This window comes from Schistocerca cancellata, chromosome 1, assembly GCF_023864275.1.
Source record: "Schistocerca cancellata isolate TAMUIC-IGC-003103 chromosome 1, iqSchCanc2.1, whole genome shotgun sequence".
Classification (NCBI taxonomy): Eukaryota; Metazoa; Arthropoda; class Insecta; order Orthoptera; family Acrididae; genus Schistocerca; species Schistocerca cancellata.
The window spans coordinates 290721038-290741581 of record NC_064626.1 but is presented as its reverse complement, the minus strand read 5'-3'; the positions used below and the strand labels follow the sequence as shown (position 1 = coordinate 290741581).

Sequence of the window (20544 nt, the reverse complement as noted above, 5' to 3'; positions counted from 1 at the left end):
AAGAAAACACTACATGGCAAGCACTCGTATCATCTAACACAGCCACACATCGATCAAGACGCATCCAACACATGGCTAAGAAAAGGCAATATATACAGTGAGACGGAAGGATTCATGATTGCAATACAGGATCAAACAATAAACACCAGATATTACAGCAAGCATATTATTAAAGATACCAATACCACAACAGATAAATGCAGACTTTGCAAACAACAAATAGAAACAGTAGATCACATCACAAGCAGGTGTACAATACTAGCAAATACAGAATACCCCAGAAGACATGACAATGTAGCAAAATAATACATCAACAAGTTGCCATAAAACATAAACTAATAAAACAACACGTTCCCACATACAAGTATGCACCACAAAATGTACTGGAGAATGATGAATACAAATTATACTGGAACAGAACCATTATAACAGATAAAACAACACCACATAACAAACCTGACATCATACTCACCAATAAAAAGAAGAAATTAACACAACTAATCGAAATATCCATACCCAATACAACAAATATACAAAAGAAAACAGGAGAAAAAATTGAAAAATACATCCAACTGGCTGAGGAAGTCAAGGACATGTGGCATCATGATAAAGTTGACATTATACTATCAACAACAGGAGTCATACCACACAATATCCACCAGTACATCAATGCAATACAGCTACATCCAAACGTATATATACAACTACAGAAATCCGTAATTATTGATACGTGTTCAATAACCCGAAAGTTCCTAAATACAATGTAACATATACCGTACATTTAAAAGGAAGTCACGCTTGATCAAGGTCCGCGTCACTTTTATTTTTGACCAGACATAACGTCTGAGAAAAGAAAGAATGATAATAATAATAATTAATAATAATAATAATCAGAAAGTAGGGTTCCAGTGCCTGGAGACATTGGCCATGTGTATGAGAGTTGTGCTTGTGTGAATGTGTGTGGGTGGGTGGTCAACTTCAGAAGGACTGTATCCAGAAACTTACAAGTAGATATTTTAGCAGTATTTTTTCATTGTGTATTTCTGTGACTCAACACCACCTCTATGTAGTGAATAGCAATCTTTCCGCTCCATAATACCATACCCACTTAGCTGTTTCTCCACTGCTCGCATTATGCCTGTTTTTGGTGGACTGTGCAAGAATGTATCGTGTTCATTTTCTGGGGATTACATCAGCTGTATCAAGACCCTCCAGTGTGAATGGCAATAGTGAGCCATTTGGTTCATTCTCCTATCCCCATCCTCTTGTGAGAAAATTGTTTTGTACATTCCACTTGTTTTTAAAAGATGCCAGAACAAGTGAATTGTCACCTATGAACAAGGCTTCGCAGTTTCAAAACTGTTGAACTGTGTTAGATTTTTCTGAAATAATGTATTAGAATTAAAGTGGTCAGTGTCTTACTGAAGCGAAATATGGATTTGTGTATATTGTGCTGTGAATAAATGCTGGCAAAGTGCCCAATGGATATTGTCAAACAGAAATGCCGATCAGCTTAATTGTTATACTACACAAGGCATTGGTGTACGGAAGTGTAGCCTGTGGGCAGTGCTCTGCTCGTAGGGATACTGGAGTGTATTCTGTTACTGCCTCCCCTCTCTGTGTGTCTACTATAAATATGAAGGTGCTGCCCCTGTAGCCCATGTACTCAGTTTGCTTTGCCTGTTAATGACTATCTCATCACTACTAATATTGTATGATCATGACAAGCCCATTTATCACCTAACAGCAAATGGTAGAAAATACCGAGTAGACTCTTAAATCCTACACCAATCACTTTCATGGAGTATCTTGTGCAGAAATTTGTTCTTGAGAAATAATTCAGGGGTGCAGTGAGAAAGCCATGTAAGGTGGTATGAAATTATGAACCACTAATTTTTGAAGGTATAAATGTTGTAGGAAAGTTTTGTTAGACTACGAATACTTATGGATTAAAGGAGACCATTCACCAAAAAGCAGAAGTGTAGAGTTGTCGATAGGCACACAAAATGAAAGAAAACGTACTAGCTTTTGGACTAATCCTCTTATGATGTAGGAATGCAAAACTGACACTGTTAGTGTAGGGAGGTGCATGTGTGTTATTCTAGCTCATAAAAGAATTGCTCTGAAAGCTATCGAGTTTTCTTTCTTTTTGTTTTTTGTTTATGCTTATTGACAACTCAGTGCTTCTGCTTTATGGGGAGTGGTCACCATTAATCGAAAAGTATTTCCAGTCTCATGAAGGCATTGAACAGTTGTGAGTACGTTTGAGCAGCTGTCAGCTGGTGAGAATACTGTGCAGTGGCTATAGCTTGGCTGCTGTGGAAGCAGGCTGCAGGAAGCATCTAGAAAGACCAGCAGGGAGCAAGCCATTTCCCTGGTGGTCAGAGCTAGCGTGGGAACTCAGTGGCATGCTTGTGGAGCATGCAGAGAAATGGAGGCTTCAGATGCATGAAATACCGTATTTACTCGAATCTAAACCGCACTTTTTTTCCGGTTTTTGTAATCCAAAAAACCGCCTGCGGCTTAGAATCGAGTACTAAGCAAGCGGAAGTTCTAAAAATTGTTGGTAGGTGCCGCCGCAACCAACTTCTGCCGTCGAATATATGTAGCGCTACACAGGCATGCTTTGTAGGCACAAAGATAAATACTGGCGCCAAAACCTCCGCGTCAGTAAATAAATTAAAAAAAAAAAAGGTGGAAGACGAGCTTTTTTTTCTCCGCCCTGAGTTTCGACCATTGCATTTTCATACATTATCCAACGAAGTAAATACAAATTCCGTATTGTTCATCTTCGAATGTAGCAGAATTTTAATGTACTACGAAAATCCGACAGGCAAGACTGTTTGGGATGTTTGTCAATATGGCCAACTCTACGTTCTGAATTTTTTCCTAGCTGTGAGAAGAGATGGTTGCTAATAGGAACCTGACGAAATGTGAATCACATGCAGTATTCTCTTCACCATAAGAAAGAATACGGATATAAACATTTTGCCATGTATTCTTTCGTGTTTGCTGCTATCTCATTTAAATCCTGTCTGCCTAATAAACTACGAAACTAGAGTGAGACAACCGCAAATGCGGAAGAATATACATATCGTGTCATGTTTATATTTGTATTATTCTTATGCCTAATAGTTATACAGTCAGAAATGAAGCATGGCAACTGACTAGATTTTTAAATCTAAGGTGACTCTAATTTCTGTGCAGAATTTGATGTACTGAAGAAGCGGCCGCAAAGATTTTCAAACAGAGAATAATTTTCGCCTAACTCTCGTTCAGAACATGTTCTTTCATACGCAGTCTATTATTTGGTTCTTGTTAATCATTATTAAAGAAAGCAGCAGTGTAAGTAACAACAAATAGCAGTCTCTTGCCGTTGTTTCGCTAATGAGACGATTCCTCTCTCTTTTTTTTAATTGTAAGCGGCGGTAGTGCGCACAAAAGCAAGCCATGCAGCAAGCGGCGACAGGCCGTAAACACGCACTATCAGAATGCGACAAACAATGCGTGACACAGTACAGTAATGCATTTTCAGCTTAGAGTGACGTAAACACCTATAACAAAGAAAATGGCACTTATCAGATCAAAGCAAAATAAGCAATTGGTTCAAACCAGACGAAGCATGTGAGAAAGGAAGGGTACCCGTATAAATACGGACGGAGCGCCTGACGCATAGCAATGGCTACCTGGTAAAGCTTAACTGCTAAGCTTACGACTCAAACCAAACTACTGTAGCTGCATCGTCATTCATTCGACCTAAATTGTATCTCGTATTACACTGGACCAACTTTGTTTCGATTTGGAGGTGCGGCCTAAATCTTTTCTCCCCCCTTGAATTTCGAGTCTCAAATTTCACGTGCGGCTTAGATTCGGGAAATTTTTCCTTTATTTCGAGTCTCATTTTTCAGGTGTGGCTTAGATTCGAGTGCGGCTTAGATTCGAGTAAATACGGTAGGGAGACAGTCTCTAATATTTAGAGAAAATGCATAAAACACCTTACATACGTGTCACAAAAAAACTGAAAACAGCTTATGAATTGAATTGCGACAGTGAGATGAGCTCGTGTAAACACAATACTTAAAAAGTTACCAACATTTATAATAATCATAGTTATGAAAATAGATACCTAATGAGCAGTGAACCCAACAGCCAAGCGAGATTCATGATGCATCATATGAAAGAGAGAGAGAGAGTGTGTGTGTGTGTGTGTGTGTGTGTGTGTGTGTGTGTGTGTGTGTTTGTTTTTCGAGCTTATAGCTGCTCAGTGGTGAGGTTATCAATGCCCTGAATGCTGATGACGTCAGCAATTATGGCAGCAAATTTTACAAGGAAACAAATTAGTGATTCATTACAATCAATTTATTTACGTATAAGCATATGATGTCATAACTGTGTATTCTTTCACATGAATGCACTGTCTCAGGCCAGCATGAGTATCCCCGTTTCCTCATCCAACTTATTCTTACATTTAGTTAACTGTAATCTGATATTCATAATGTATTTATAGTTATGTTATGACTAGTCAGGCTGCAGCTCTGGATGTAGCAAGAATTTCATAAAGTTATGTGTTATTATTATGAGATGGCAAAGTGACCCAGAGTATTGATTATATGACATTGATTATGTGTTCTAATATGTGTACACGTGAAATTTATGTTTAAATTTCTTGAATGGCGGTCATTTTGAAAGTTTGTTGAATAGCTTAGTACCCACATGACCAGATCCTTCTGACAGTTTGCAGAGCAGAGCTTGAGGTTTTTTGTCGGGTGCTGGAGAGTGTGATAAAATCAGAGAAGTTTGGGCAACCAAAGTGCTGTTGGGCTTCAGACTTAGAATATTTTGTGATCGCGAGCTGAACACATGGGAACAAGTTGGGGCTTTGAATTACATTGACACAGAATTTTCAAGCCACTTTTGGTGACTGTTTCTTTTTCAGTCACACGAACTTAACTCTGTTTAAATGTTTGTAAGCAACAGTAGAATTTAGTGATTTTGCTGCATTTCATGATTTGAATTGTGTAACAAACCTGTTCTGTACTAGTCATGATAATCTGTCTCAGTGATGATGAACTTTAGATTACACTGTGAATGCTATGAAGTTTTGTGACCTTGAACTTTTAAGATTTTGATGCTGGCTCTTCATGAATTAATACATGGATTTAGTCATGTTTGTAAATGCTCTACTGGCTGGCACTATGTAACTACATTTCCTTTACTCGTTTTAATGTTGTTCAGTTATCAATTCAATGTGAGGGTATTTTTTTAAATAAACTTTGGGTTAAAATTATAAACAATCTGCTGCAGACAAAAACATTGCTATAGAGGTTCCTTTTAAATATTTATTTGTTGCTCATAACTTGCTTTATTTCTCTAATGTCTACAGTAGTAAAAGGGCTTCAAGATTAATTTCATGTTAAGATGTGGCCTTGAAAGTAATTGTGTATGGCCATCCCCTACTGATTTCAGCGAGTCATACTGAAATATTAGATCATCATGGAGAATCCCCTTTAAGTGTAGGAAAGGTTTTCAGTGAAACTTCAAATTCGATAGTATCTGAGTTGGTCTTAAGATCGGTCCTCTTATTTCCACAGTTTCTATTGCTAGATTTGTAATTTTGTGTTTAATGTATTCAAGGCTATTATTATTATCTTTGACTTTTTTTTCTCAGACTTAAGTCTGGTTAAAAATGGAACGTGACGCGGACCTCGGTCAAGCGTGACTTCCTTGTAACTGTATGGTATATGTTATATTGCATTTAGGAACTTTCGGGTAATTGAACATGTATCAATAATTACAGATTTTTGTAGTTGTATATATATGTTTGGATGTAGCTGTATTGCATTGATGTACTGGTGGATATTGTGAGGTATGACTCCTGTAGTTGATAGTATAATTGGGATAATGTCGACTTTATCCTGATGCCACATGTCCTTGACTTCCTCAGCCAGTTGGATGTATTTTTCAATTTTTTCTCCTGTTTTCTTCTGTATATTTGTTGTGTTGGGTATGGATATTTCAATTAGTTGTGTTAATTTCTTCTTTTTATTGGTGAGTATGATGTCAGGCTTGTTATGTGGTGTTGTTTTATCTGTTATAATGGTTCTGTTCCAGTATAATTTGTATTCATCATTCTCCAGTACATTTTGTGGTGTGTACTTGTATGTGGGAACGTGTTGTTTTATTAGTTTATGTTTTATGGCAAGTTGTTGATGTATTATTTTTGCTACATTGTCATGTCTTCTGGGGTATTCTGTATTTGCTAGTATTGTACATCCGCTTGTTATGTGATCTACTGTTTCTATTTGTTGTTTGCAAAGTCTGCATTTATCTGTTGTGGTATTGGGATCTTTAATAATATGCTTGCTGTAATATCTGGTGTTTATTGTTTGATCCTGTATTGCGATCATGAATCCTTCCGTCTCACTGTATATATTGCCGTTTCTTAGCCATGTGTTGGATGCGTCTTCATCTATGTGTGGCTGTGTTAGATGATACGGGTGCTTGCCGTGTAGTGTTTTCTTTTTCCAATTTACTTTCTTTGTATCTGTTGATGTTATGTGATCTAAAGGGTTGTAGAAGTGGTTATGAAATTGCAATGGTGTAGCTGATGTATTTATATGAGTGATTGCTTTGTGTATTTTGCTAGTTTCTGCTCGTTCTAGAAAGAATTTTCTTAAATTGTCTACCTGTCCGTAATGTAGGTTTTTTATATCTATAAATCCCCTTCCACCTTCCTTTCTGCTTAATGTGAATCTTTCTGTTGCTGAATGTATGTGATGTATTCTATATTTGTGGCATTGTGATCGTGTAAGTGTATTGAGTGCTTCTAGGTCTGTGTCACTCCATTTCACTACTCCAAATGAGTAGGTCAATACTGGTATAGCATAAGTATTTATAGCTTTTGTCTTGTTTCTTGCTGTCAATTCTGTTTTCAGTATTTTTGTTAGTCTTTGTCTATATTTTTCTTTTAGTTCTTCTTTAATATTTGTATGATCTATTCCTATTTTTTGTCTGTATCCTAGGTATTTATAGGCATCTGTTTTTTCCATCGCTTCTATGCAGTCGCTGTGGTTATCCAATATGTAATCTTCTTGTTTAGTGTGTTTGCCCTTGACTATGCTATTTTTCTTACATTTGTCTGTTCCAGAAGCCATATTTATATCATTGCTGAATACTTCTGTTATCTTTAGTAATTGGTTGAGTTGTTGATTTGTTGCTGCCAGTAGTTTTAGATCATCCATGTATAGCAAATGTGTGATTTTGTGTGGGTATGTTCCAGTAATATTGTATCCATAATTTGTATTATTTAGCATGTTGGATAGTGGGTTCAGAGCAAGACAGAACCAGAAAGGACTTAATGAGTCTCCTTGGTATATTCCACGCTTAATCTGTATTGGCTGTGATGTGATGTTATCTGAATTTGTTTGGATATTAAGTGTGGTTTTCCAGTTTTTCATTACTGTGTTTAGAAACTGTATCAATTTAGGATCTACTTTGTATATTTCCAATATCTGTAGTAACCATGAGTGGGGTACACTATCAAAGGCTTTTTGGTAATCAATGTATGCGTAGTGTAGGGACCTTTGTTTAGTTTTCGCTTGATATGTCACCTCTGTATCTATTATCAGTTGCTCTTTACATCCTCGTGCTCCTTTGCAGCAGCCTTTTTGTTCTTCATTTATAATTTTGTTCTGTGTTGTATGTGTCATTAATTTCTGTGTGATGACTGAAGTTAATATTTTGTATATTGTTGGTAGGCATGTTATGGGGCGATATTTAGCTGGGTTTGCTGTGTCTGCTTGATCTTTAGGTTTCAGATAGGTTATTCCATGTGCAAGTGTATCAGGGAATGTGTATGGGTCTGCAATGTAACTGTTAAATAATTTAGTTAGATGTGAATGTGTTGAGGTGAACTTCTTTAGCCAGTAATTTACTATTTTATCATTTCCAGGGGCTTTCCAATTGTGTGTAGAATTAATTGCTCGGGTGACTTCATGTTGCAAAATTATCACTTCAGGCATTTGTGGTATCATCTTGTATGTGTCTGTTTCTGCTTGTATCCACCGTGCATGCCTGTTATGTTGTACCGGGTTTGACCATATTATTATTATTATTATTATTATTATTATTATTATTATTATTATTATTTTGTGCAGATTACCCACGTTACCCTGTGGCATTTGTCGGTGGGCCTGTAATGGGACAGCAGCAACCACCTCCACACATGATGGTGCAGGGTGCTTCAGGTCAGCAGCCAGGAGTGCCACAGAATGCTTATCAGCCATCATACCAGTACCCCTCTGTACAAACGTAAGTTGCTGGTATATTCTGTATGTCAATTACACTACTGAAAATAGATTGTGATGTGTGTCAAACTCGGTTCTTGATAAAATCAGTCCTTCCTGTGCTCACTTAGGCTGGGTGCAACCAGATAAGTGGTCTGATTTTCACACACTCTGTTTTTGTCATTGGTTTCTTAGTGATTTGTGTCCTCAGAGCCTCTCCTCATATATGAAATACCAATCATCATCCCCTAACTCCAATACCAGGTTGGATACAGCCAGCATCTTGGCTGTACCATTGCACAACAAGAAATCTTTCACCTTCAGTATTTCGGCCCTACTACTCTTCTATCCTGCATCTTACCCAAAACTGCCCAGCTTTCAGGAGGAGATAAAACCTTTATACCTGTTACCATCAGTATAGCTTCGTGCTCAGCATATCCCAGCTGTTTTCCTCCCGTGCAACAGTGAACCAGTTTCTCTGTTACATTCTAAAGTATCCATGCTTTTCTCTTCCGTCTCAATTTCAGTTTTCTTCCTCTCCTCTCATCTGGTAATCTTAACCTGTTGTTTCCCACACTTCTGATGAGTTGACTCATTTGATTCCCTGTAAACTGCTGTAATATATTCCTGTTACTGTCATAACCTTTAACAGCAACATAATGAGGACAATTCCTAAGGCAGTATTAAAAGACTTACAGTTTCCTGAAAGCCATAGATTCTGTACTATTATTATTATTATTATTATTATTATTAACATATTGAATGTTGACTCACTGAGGTGGTCTGGTTACATGTAAGGGCCTGAAGGCTCCAACATTAAAATGTCAAGTAAATGCAGAAATAAATAAAAAAATGGTGAACATATATCTTTAACACATACAGTTGTCACCTACTAACAGACTACTCTGACCATGAAAACTTCTATTAAGCTCTATAGCCTGTCCAGAATACTTGGAAATGACACTTCAGCAGGAACACGTGGAGAAACCGAGTTAAGTTATCATGTCCTGCCCGGAACACATGTAATCTTACATTTCGTCAACTTGCTCAAACTCACTAACTATGTGATGTTCGAATGTGGAACCACATCAGTATCTTCTGGAAGAGCTGTGCTATCTTTTATTTGCGGTAACAAATTTTTAAGGCGATATACAAAAAGCCTATGAAAACACATGTACTGACAATGTTACTGAATTTTTAACGTAAAAGGTAATTATTTTGTAATTGATTTAAAGAAACAATTATGTGAACAAAATCTCAAGAGTGGATCATATTTTCATTTGCCCCAAACTGGGATTTCATTGGAAATCTCTAGCACAAGATAATTTGAGTTAAATGTGATGCATGATGCTGTGTTCACCCATAAAAACCTTGTCAGCTGTCCATTTGCTTTCTTTGCCAGAAACAGAATGCTAGGTTTATAATTAGCCCATTCTTATATTTTATGAGAAACCTATCAACTTATTTGTAACAGAGCAAAAAATATTCCTGTTAATTGTGGTGAGGAAGCTTTCTGGTTTGGAAGGAGGATTAGGGGTATCAGATACACCACCTCACTAGTGCAGCAATTATAATGCACACAGTGAGAGGGATTTCTTTGGTTCAATGGAGACTAAAGTTACTGAGATTAAATTCATTCGACTGTTGTTGATAGCAGTCTTCTTATTAATAGTAAATATGTATATAAATATAATTTTGCCATGTGGGTACACCACCGTATTTACTCGAATCTAAGCTGCACTCGAATCCAAGCTGCACCAGAAAAATGAGACTCGAAATCAAGGAAAAAAATTTTCCCGAATCTAAGCCGCACCTGAAATCTGAGACTTGAAATTCGAGGGGAGAGAAAAGTTTTAGATCGCACCTCCATATCGAAATAAAAGTTGGTCCATTGTAACACGAGACACAATTTAGGTCAAATGGATGAAGATACAGTAGTTTGGTTCGAGTTGTAAGCTAAGCAGTTAAGCTTTACCAGGTAGCCATTGCTATGCGTCAGGTGCTCCATCCATATTTATTGGGGATCCTTCCTTTTTCACGTGCTTCATCTGCATTATTGTACTGTGTCATGCATTGTTTGTCTCATTCTGATGAGTGTTTATGACATGTCGTCGCGCGCAGCATGCCTTGCTTATGTGCACAGGAATTGTCTCATTAGTGAAACAATGGCAAGAGACTGCTATTTGTTGTTACTTACACTGCTGCTTTCTTTGCTAATGATCAACAAAGACCAAATAATAGACTGCATATGATAGAAAATGTTCTGAACGAGAGTTTAGTGAAAATTTTTCTCCGTTTGAAAATCTTTGCAGACGCCTCTTTAATACATTACATTCTGCACAGAAATTAGTCATCTTAGATTTAAAAATCTAGTCAGTTGCCTGCTTCATTTCTGACTGTATCACTATTCAGCATAAGAATAATACAAATATAAACATGACATGATATCTATATTCTCCCGCGTTTGCTGTTGTCTCACTCTAGTTTCGTAGTTTATTAGGCAGACATGATTTAAATGAGATAACAGCAAACACGAAAGAATACATGGCATAACGTTTACATTCTTAGTATTCTTATGGTGAAGAGAATACTGCATGTGATTCACGATTCCTAAAAGTTCCTATTAGCAACAATCTCTTGTCACAGGTAGGAAAAAATTTAGAACGTAGAGTTGGCCATATTGACATACATCCCAAACAGTCTTGCCAGTCGGATTTTCGTCGTAGATTTTTAGTGATGACTTCAAATTCAGTGTGTATTGTTGTTGTCTTCAGTCCGTAGACTGGTTTAATGTGGCTCTCCACGCTTTTCTATCCTGTGCAATGCAGAGTAGCAAAACTTATAAAATAAGAATGAAAATAACTTAGAAATTAAATGCTGAAATTTAAAGCAAAATTTTATTAGGTTTGTAATACATCTTGTACAAAATGTTTAAAATATCAGTCATGATTCTGAATCACCATCACTTGATTCTTTGTTGCTCATTTCTTCATAGAGAGCATCGTCCTCCATACCATCTAGTGCATTGGATAGCAAACATTTTTAAATGCTTGTTGCACAGTCTGGTTTGGAACACACTTCCAGGCATCATAAATCCATTGGCACACTTGTGACAAACTTCCACATTTTATGTGCACTGTTGGTGTCAGTCGTCTGTCACTTTTCAAAAGCCAGTCTGTGTACGTGCGTTTAAACTTGTCACATCCCCCCCCCCCCTTTTTTTTTTTTTTTTTTTTTTACTGACGCAGATATATTGGTGCCAGTATTTATTGTTGTGCCTGCAAATCATGCCTGTGTAGCGCTACATATATACGATGTCAGAAGTTAATTGTGGCAGCACCTACCAACATTTTTCAGGACTTCCCCTTAGTTTGCACTCGATTCTAAGCCGCAGGCGGTTCTTTGGATTACAAAAACCGGAAAAAAAGTGCGGCTTAGATTCGAGTAAATACGGTAAGTGCACCCACCAAACATTCAGGTGATTCCACCTGTGCATTTTGTGTGTGTGTGTGTGTGTGTGTGTGTGTGTGTGTGTGTGTGTGTGTGTGATGACAATGGTAAAACTCTACCAACATTATTCTTGTCACCTATCACAGATCCTTGATGATGTGATCATTTCTTAAAAATGAATTTTTTTAAATAGCTTGCATATGATAGACAGATTTCTTCCAGTTTTCAGAGGTGACTTTCCTAAGAGTTGCTGACTGGCTTGACTGCAGACAGTGTTTGTTTTTTTATTGTTATTGCTGGCAGTGTTACCTTTAATTTGGGCCCATATCAATTTATTGGCTTTTAAAAGCAATGACAAGATGGCTGGACATGTTTTTGATAGTTCATCAATTTTGTATATGGGAAACTGAGGTATTAGATCCATAAGATCTACATTTTTTAAATTATCATTAACTTCAATATTCTGATGCTGAAGTCAATTATCTCCTTTCGCTGCTGCCATTCTAGGCCTCTTGTTAGTAGTAACAAATTGGTTGGAAGCATCATCAAACACTATTGTTGATGGTCTAGGCACATAATAAACAATCATTTTCTCTCAAAATGGCAGTGGTGTGGACAAGAGCAACATTGAACTTGCCCACTGAGTAACATTTGACAATCCTGCTTCTGACGATATTCACTGTGCCACACCACACTAGTAGTAATGTGATTTCCAAGTTTTCTCAGTGTGAATGATTAATGGTGTACAGTCAAATTGTTGTTTCCATTTTATTCAAATATTATGATAAACAGCTCAGTCATCTTCTTCAGGTGCTGAGAATTCTGCTATTGATCAGTTTGGACTCCAACCAGACTGTGAGCTATCATTGGCATCAACTGCTATTTATAGTTGCTTGTGAATTCGACACTGTACCGTTATGTTTTACAGAGCTCAGACTGATATTCACATTTTGTTGCTTGTGGTGGCCAGATATTTATAAACTGACAAGGGGAGGCCGCCAATTGTGAAATTCAGATTCGATTCATACTGCGCATAATAAAAGCTCATGGCCAGAGGTGTAATGTGGCAAAGCACCAAGATGCACTTCTCAGCCGTTGTCGAGAAAATCTACAGTTAAAAGAAACGTTTGCGGTGAAATACTCCCTACGCTTAATGATTTTCTCCAGCGTCGCGGCGCAGCGGTAAGCGCTGGAGTTCGTAATCCGAAGGTCGCCGGATCGAATCTCGCGCCATGCAATTTACTTTTATTATTATTTTTTTTGTAATTCAAATATATATATATATATATATATATATTAATGTATTGCTTATGCATGTTGGTGAAGGCGGATCACTGTCCAATTGTACCGCCTCCATTTTTCCATTTGTTTAACAGTGTGTACCAAAGCTCTCCCGTCCGCACTGATTTTCGATGATGTTATAAGTTGCGCTAGGGACCGCATCTACCTTCTTTCGAAGTTAGCACGCAACTACGCTGTTATGCGGCGGCTCATTTCGGCCCATTCAACATCTGTCCTTCAAGTGTAACCAGCGAGTAACGGAGTTTATATTTCATACCTGCCACAGCAAGTTTGTGTTCGTGGGGTCTCTCTTCTAATTCGAACGTTTGACTTACGCTATATGTATTCGTTTCAGGATATCGTTTCTAAGTCTTCCGTTAACTATACGTGGTTAACATTATGAAGACAATTAATAACCTTTGTGAAATACAACTTTGTTTGGGGAAAACATAATGATGTTCGAAGTTGCCAGTTTTTCCACGACAAACGACTTTCAACAACTTATTATAAGCATAATTGTTGCAACTGATGGCCGGGAATTATATATATATATATATATATATATATATATATATATATATATATATATATAATACAAGGAAACATTCCACGTGGGAAAAATATATTTAAAAAGAAAGGTGATGAGACTTACCAAACAAAAGTGCTGGCAGGTCAATAGACTATCGACCTGCCAGCGCTTTTGTTTGGTAAGTCTCATCATCTTTCTTTATATATATATATATATAGAGGGAAACATTCCACGTGGGAAAAATATATCTAAATCGAAAGATGATGAGACTTACCAAACAAAAGCGCTGGCAGGTCGATAGACACACAAACATACACACAAAATTCTAGCTTTCGTCATATATATATATATATATATATATGTGTGTGTGTGTGTGTGTGTGTGTATAATTTACGAAAAACAAATACTAAAAAAAAATGGTTGAATGGTTCGGGATTCGATCTGGTGACCTTCGGATTACGAACCCGAGCGCTTACCGCTGCACCACGACGCTGCAGAAAATTTCTACTCTTAGAGGGTATTTCACCGCAACGGTTTCTTTTAACTGTCGATTTTCTCGACAACGGCTGAGAAGTGCATCTTGGTGCTTTGCCACATTACACCTCTGGCCATGAGCTTTTATTATGCGCAGTATGAATCGAATATGAATTTCACAATTGCCGGCCTCCCCTTGGGAGTGCTGGAGCCCAAGCTTAATTTAAATTGTAAACTTCATCCTTCTTTATTAGGTTTTCCACCTTTATTTCAATAGACTCCATAATTACACTGTCCCAGAAACTAGGCATATGTCTCTTCTGGTCTCTTCATATTTCATTTCATGATGATATTCGAGACAGTGCTTGGTGGCAACTTATTTTCTAGGCCTTTTTATTCGGGTGTCCTGCTGACATTCCTTGCATCTTTCCTCAACAGATCTAACTGCTTGTGAGCTCCCATGTAAGACAGTGCCACATCCACGGAATGCAGTACACACCTGGCTTTTGGAAACCTAGTCCATCTGTAGCATTACACAGAAGACTTTTTATTTTTGTTGATGGGAGCAAAACACACTGGAGATCATGTTTCCATAGAAGTGTACCGATCTTTCCAGATATTGGTCCAAAATGGGGTAGATAGTGATTCTTGGCTGCTCTTTCTCTTTCTGTTTCAGCGTCTTTCTCAGGTGTTCTTGATTTTGACAGCAATGCCTGACAACAAGAAGTAGTGTGTCACAACTTTAAGAGGAATAAATAATGTCAGTGGCCCATGGAATAGTGGACATAGTTTTTACGATGTTCTGAGTCAAAATATATGGTGTTGCTTTTAGATTGGATAGGTGTGATGACTGGGCAAATTTCTGGTATACACTATTGACATGAACATGTGTCGGCAAGACTACAGTCTTCAATGAATGATTTATAGTATTCTAGACCTTGTGTTTCTTCTCAATTGTTTATTACCTCTCTAAGAACTAACTATGATCTGTACTTTTACATTTATCTTTGTTGTTAAGAAATAGGAATTATCCCACTTGGGGCTTTCATATGTGGTAGCCGTTGAAGTTGTTAACATTACTTTGTCGTCTTTACGTCATAGAAATAACATGTCACTACTATAACATGTAAATAATATTTATAGCACCAAGATTACAGCCATATGTATCAATACCACGGTGCACTTATGTTTGTAATTGTATCTCATCAACCATTAACAAATACTAGGATATTCCTAGTCTTTATATTGTGTTAAATTTAAATGTGCTGTTTAACATGAAAACTTTTGAGTCTTTTATTTGCTTAAATGCTTTTATGTACATGACATGTTTCACATACCTGTGTTACTTGCACTTATTCCTAAGTAATGTTCCAACACATATAACAGGATGTACATGCCTGATAAATATCGCTTCAAGCTTCACTGGTTAATTGCTGAGAGAGTAGAATAAGTAATTGCACTGTATTGTATTAATTCTGAATTGAGGCAAAATTACACAATTTAGAGTTGGCTATGTGTAAATTATTTACCTACTAAAATGTACTTTAAACAATGTCAGTGACTAGCTGGACTTAAATATTTATGCATGCAGCGAATATTATATAGAGGTTTGTTACTGTTTATGTTTATGAGCAGGCAACTTCATTGTATACTAAGATAAACAGGTACTGCAAAGATGTAACAACTACCAAAGAAAATAAATTGCTCCTAAACTTTCCTATCCTACTGGATACTGAGCCCAAAGACTAAGAGAGGTCACCTGCTTGTAACAGGAATTTCTTTGACCAAGACAATTTGACACTTAGCCAACTGTCATTCAGTCAAGATGGTGTACTCAGTAATGAAACAAAGCAGTAGGCTCTGCCAGAAATTTCGACTCTCAGACGATGTGTCTAATTTTGTACTTTAATATGACAGTATTCAATCTTAGGCAATTTATAACACTTGTAAATAAGCATTACAAACATGGATTGTTATACGGTTATATCGCTTGTTATGTATCTCACTGTTATTGTTTAACCTGCTTTCAGAAAACACTTGGTAATGGCACTTTGAAGCCAAAATCATGATTGTCTAAGTGTAAATGTAACACTGTAAATAAACAACAGTCTAATGGCAGTAATACCTTTTTATTATGACTGTGGCCCCGCATTATGAAAAAATTATTACAAGTGAGTGTCTTTTTATCATGCGTGTCTGCAACTTGACGTGTCTTCTTTGTCGTAAGTAGCAATCTATCTTTTCCTACATTGCAGACTTCTTTAATTGAAACACTTCAGTTCAGTGGCAAATTTTAATTTGGTCACCATGGGCATTATCAAGCGACGACACACACAAAATTTTACATTTTTCTCAGAGGTGAAATTTGTTAGTTGACAATGAAATAAAGTATTGGTTTCTAATAGACAAACAACTAGCTCCAGAAAAATGACTTCTTTCAGAAAATAACGAAGTCTTCTTCAAGAATATGAGGAAAAGATAGATATGACACACTGAGCCGCAGACAGACACAACGAAAAGACATTTGCAGTGAAAGCCTTTGTCGAAAAGGAAACATGCACTCATTCATTCACACAAGCAAACACCCCCCCCCCCCCCCGTCTCTCTCTCTCTCTCTCTCTCTCTCTCTCTCTCTCTCTCTCACACACACACACACACACACACACACACACACACACACACACACACACACACACACACACACACACACACCCTCTCGGGCACCTCAGACTGGAATTTATTCTTGGTTATGTGTTCTAGCCTTTACTGTTGACTATGACAAAATTAATGAATGAGTCATCACCATTCCAGCCCAAGATGGCAGATATGGTGGTTGTGTGTGTGTGTTTACTTTTCTGACAAAAGCTTTGGCAGAAAGCTAATGTGTGAGTGTCTTTTCAGTGTGCCTGTCTGCAGCTTAACTGTCATCTTTACTGTATGTAGCAGTCTATCTTTTCCTTGTATTGTTGATATTCCAACCTGAATTTTCCGTTGTTTGAAATGTCTTCTTCAGTACTTCCCAAAAGTGTTCGGTGACTGGGTTCTACAACATGCTTTAGTGTTCAGCAGTCTATTCCCATGTTTCTTACATTTACTTGGTTGTAGTTTATATTTATGTGTTTTTGATGTTTTCAGCACCACCACCATTCTATATGCACAGATATATCAAATATTTGACAGAATGCAACGGTTCATTTTGTTTGCTAAGATTTAGCTTGGAATCATTTTGTTGGTGCATGTTTATTCGTATAAATTCCTCATTGCTGTTAGTTTCCTAGTGCTAAGCTATCCTGTTAGTGGGTTTGAGTCTGCATTATCAACCAAAAAGATACAATGAGAGATATCTGAAAACTAAAAACTATGCCTCTCTCTCTCTCTCTCTCTCTCTCTCTCTCTCTCTGCCTCCCTCCCTCCCTCTCCCCCCCTCCCTCCCACCCCGTGACAGACTCCTTTTAAGATGAATGAAAAATAAAAGTATTTTGAAGTTTTTGTATTGATTTCAGGTATGCAGGTGCTCCCCAAAGTTCTGGTGGACCTCCAGCAGTTGTTAGCGGTGCTTCGCCTGGTCCTCGACCTCAGCAGGGCCCTCAGTCATTTTCAGGGCAAGAATATGGTCAACAGCAAGGTGGATACATGCAGCCACGTTTCATGCAGCAGTCTGCTGCTGTTGGTGGAAATCCTTACAGCAAGGGTAGTGCCTATAATCGCCCATCATCGCAGCCAGGCTATCAATAAATTGTCTATGCTCTTGGATCACATACTGTATTGCAGCACGTTCCTATTATAAAATTGTTTATTAGTTGGGCATTTTTCCTTGCAATGTATGTGGAGTTATGCTCAGTAATTATGTCCTGCATGTACAGTATAGTCCCAATAAAATTGTTTAATATGTTTAGATTTTTATACTACTGCATGTATAAGCTCTATTTTTGTTTGTATCTGCAAAAGAAGATTACTAATATAGTTATATGTCAAGTAATTAGGTTTTACGATTGAACTTGATACATTGCTGATGTATTGAAATTTTTCATAACATTGAGTAACTTCCTGTTAATTAGTAAACTATTTTCCATTACTGTACAGTTTTTTTCTAAAGATGAGTGAAAAGTGAATAATTCAGAAAGGCAAAATGCTTATTTTGCATTACAACTTGATTATCCTGAAACTTATTCTCCTCTGACATACCTTGCAATGATATTACCAAGGAGACCATAGTGTAAGGTCATTGATTAATGTAGGCCTTCTGCACATCAGTTGGGTAGAAGTAATTTGCCCCTCAATTTTGAATAACAGTATCACCCTTACGCAAAAGTAACTGGTCTGAAAATGTGCTTTTTAATTAATAATGTAGGTTTTTGGGTGTCGATAAAATGAATTCAAAATCAACAATGCTGGAAAAGACAGATTTCTGTAAGGACATGTTAAGTTGCAGACAGGAAAAATTAAGCTTTTGGCCACAGCCTTCATCAGTAAAAGAAAGACACACATGATTCATACACACAAGCAAGCACACCTCTGCACACAATTGCCAACTCCATCATCTCAGGCAGGAATGCAACTATTGTAAGAAAAGTGTAGACGTCGGCATTTTGGGTGAGTTTTTGTTATATCGGTATTAGGATGTGGTCTAAGGCAAGTTCCTGTGCCTAATGCTGAAAAATATCTAGGCTATAAAGATGCAGTTAGAATTTTCAAATTTAAACAACTTAAGTTTGAAAATTGTCTTTATAGACAGCGATTATTTTTCTATCATTGTGAGAGTAAACATTAGATGCAAAACCTGCCTTAGACCACAGTCTAATACTGACAAAGTCTGCATTGTATGTAACATTTGCTTGCCCTGTAAGCTACTTTAAGATTGTGTAATAAGTGTAATATAAATTTTGTTGCTAGCAGAGACAATTTGTGCTATAACATTTATTATAAATTATGTTGAAAGGTGCTGAATATTAGTAATATTGTAAAACAGGCCTACATAGCTTAAATAATGTGGACTACCATTTCTCATTTAAGCTATGAAGTGAAATTCTTGGTGGCAGCTACTTTAATGATGACCACCACAACTTGCAGTATATGATGCAACGATGCAGCAGACTTGACATTAACATGAAAAATGTGTAATGATTGTTATTTGATAAATAAAGTACAATTTTTGTATCATTGGCTTTTATTACTTCCACATAAAGTGAAGTAACATGGTTATTAAGATGATTCACATGTTCAGAAGGAGCGAGGTTTAAACTGCCGTTCAGACCCCCCCCCCCCCCCCCCCTCCCCCGGGGCTCATGCTTCTTTTGTGAGTTCATGCGTGGCACACACGGGGCCCCAAGCTGTTGCAGCTCATTCTTCATTCCCTAGCTGCTTTTCCTTCTCCCTGCCCCTCCTTCCCTAGCCCTGCTCCTTCCCCATTGCCACCTCCATCCCTTCTCTCAGTGTTTTGCTTTATGTCTACATGGCTGTTCCCCTGGTTTCCTGTATTGATTGCAATTCTTTCCTTTTGCTTGTTTTTTCACCGTTTTGGCATTTCAGTCCCCACTTGAGGTTTGTAACCCCCTTCCACCTTGCTAGGTCACCAGAACGTGTAGCCAGTCCGTGTGGTGGAGCTGTTATGTACCCATATGGATGAGCCCCCTGACAGCACAGGTATCACACTACTCATACCTGAGCTGTTCCCTCCCTGTTTATGCCAGTGAGTGGTTGCTTGTCGTCTTGGAGCATCGGAACGCCTGGCAACGGCCTCCGTGCCAGATGACCCTTGCTATGGCTGTATAGTGCCCATGGGTAGAGCCCCGGGTGGGAGTGGGTGGTATCAGGGCGGATGCTTGGCACATGAAGCATATCAAGTTACAAAAACCTGGTCGTTCTCACAAAGATCTCTCTTCAAATGGTGAAGGATCCTTAAATGCTGTCTCATATGACCCGGCAGCCTTCCCTTCCCTTGCTACCCCATGGGAGGAGGGCCAGGCTAGCTGTCTTGGCCTGGAATCTTTTCCCCATTACCTCGTCTGTACTGGATGGATGGGGACACATTCACCCCCACAAAGCCATTGTTTTTTGTGGAAACTATCGAGGAGAGGTTTGGTGAAGTGGAGTCTATTAGTAAGATGCGGTCAGGCTCCCTGTTGATCAAAGCTTCTTCTGCCACCCAGTCTGCAGCTCTTTGTGCCTGTGATCATCTTGGCAATGTTCCAGTGTCTATCACTCATCACCAATCTCTGAATATGGTTCAGGGAGTCATTTTTTATAGGGACTTCATCCTGCAAACTGATGAGGAACTCCGGGCTCATCTGGAGCGGCGTGGCATTCATTTTGTTCGACGTGTGCAGAAGGGTTGCAAAGACAACCACACCGATACTGGCTTCTGAGGGGGATACACATGGGACATGAAGCCGTACAGCCCTCCACCTATGTGATGCTTTCATTGCTTCCGTTTAGGGCATATGTCTTCCCGCTGTACGGTAGACCCTTTGTGTGATGACTGTGGCCACCCTGTCCATGAGGGAACCCCTTTGTGTTCTGCCACCT

General features: G+C 38.1%; 1 protein-coding gene across 1 annotated transcript in view; it reads left to right on the top strand.

The window, feature by feature from the left end:
• The window catches only part of LOC126171622 (protein TFG-like), a 51478-nt gene extending 32302 nt beyond the window's left edge, over positions 1 to 19176 (top strand). Inside the window, exons 6-7 of the mRNA XM_049920814.1 lie at positions 8157 to 8310; positions 17523 to 19176. Coding sequence (XP_049776771.1) covers positions 8157 to 8310; positions 17523 to 17754 — 386 coding nt within the window. The 3' untranslated portion in view covers positions 17755 to 19176. The remainder of the gene's footprint in view (positions 1 to 8156; positions 8311 to 17522) is intronic.
• Positions 19177 to 20544: the final 1368 nt, after the last annotated feature.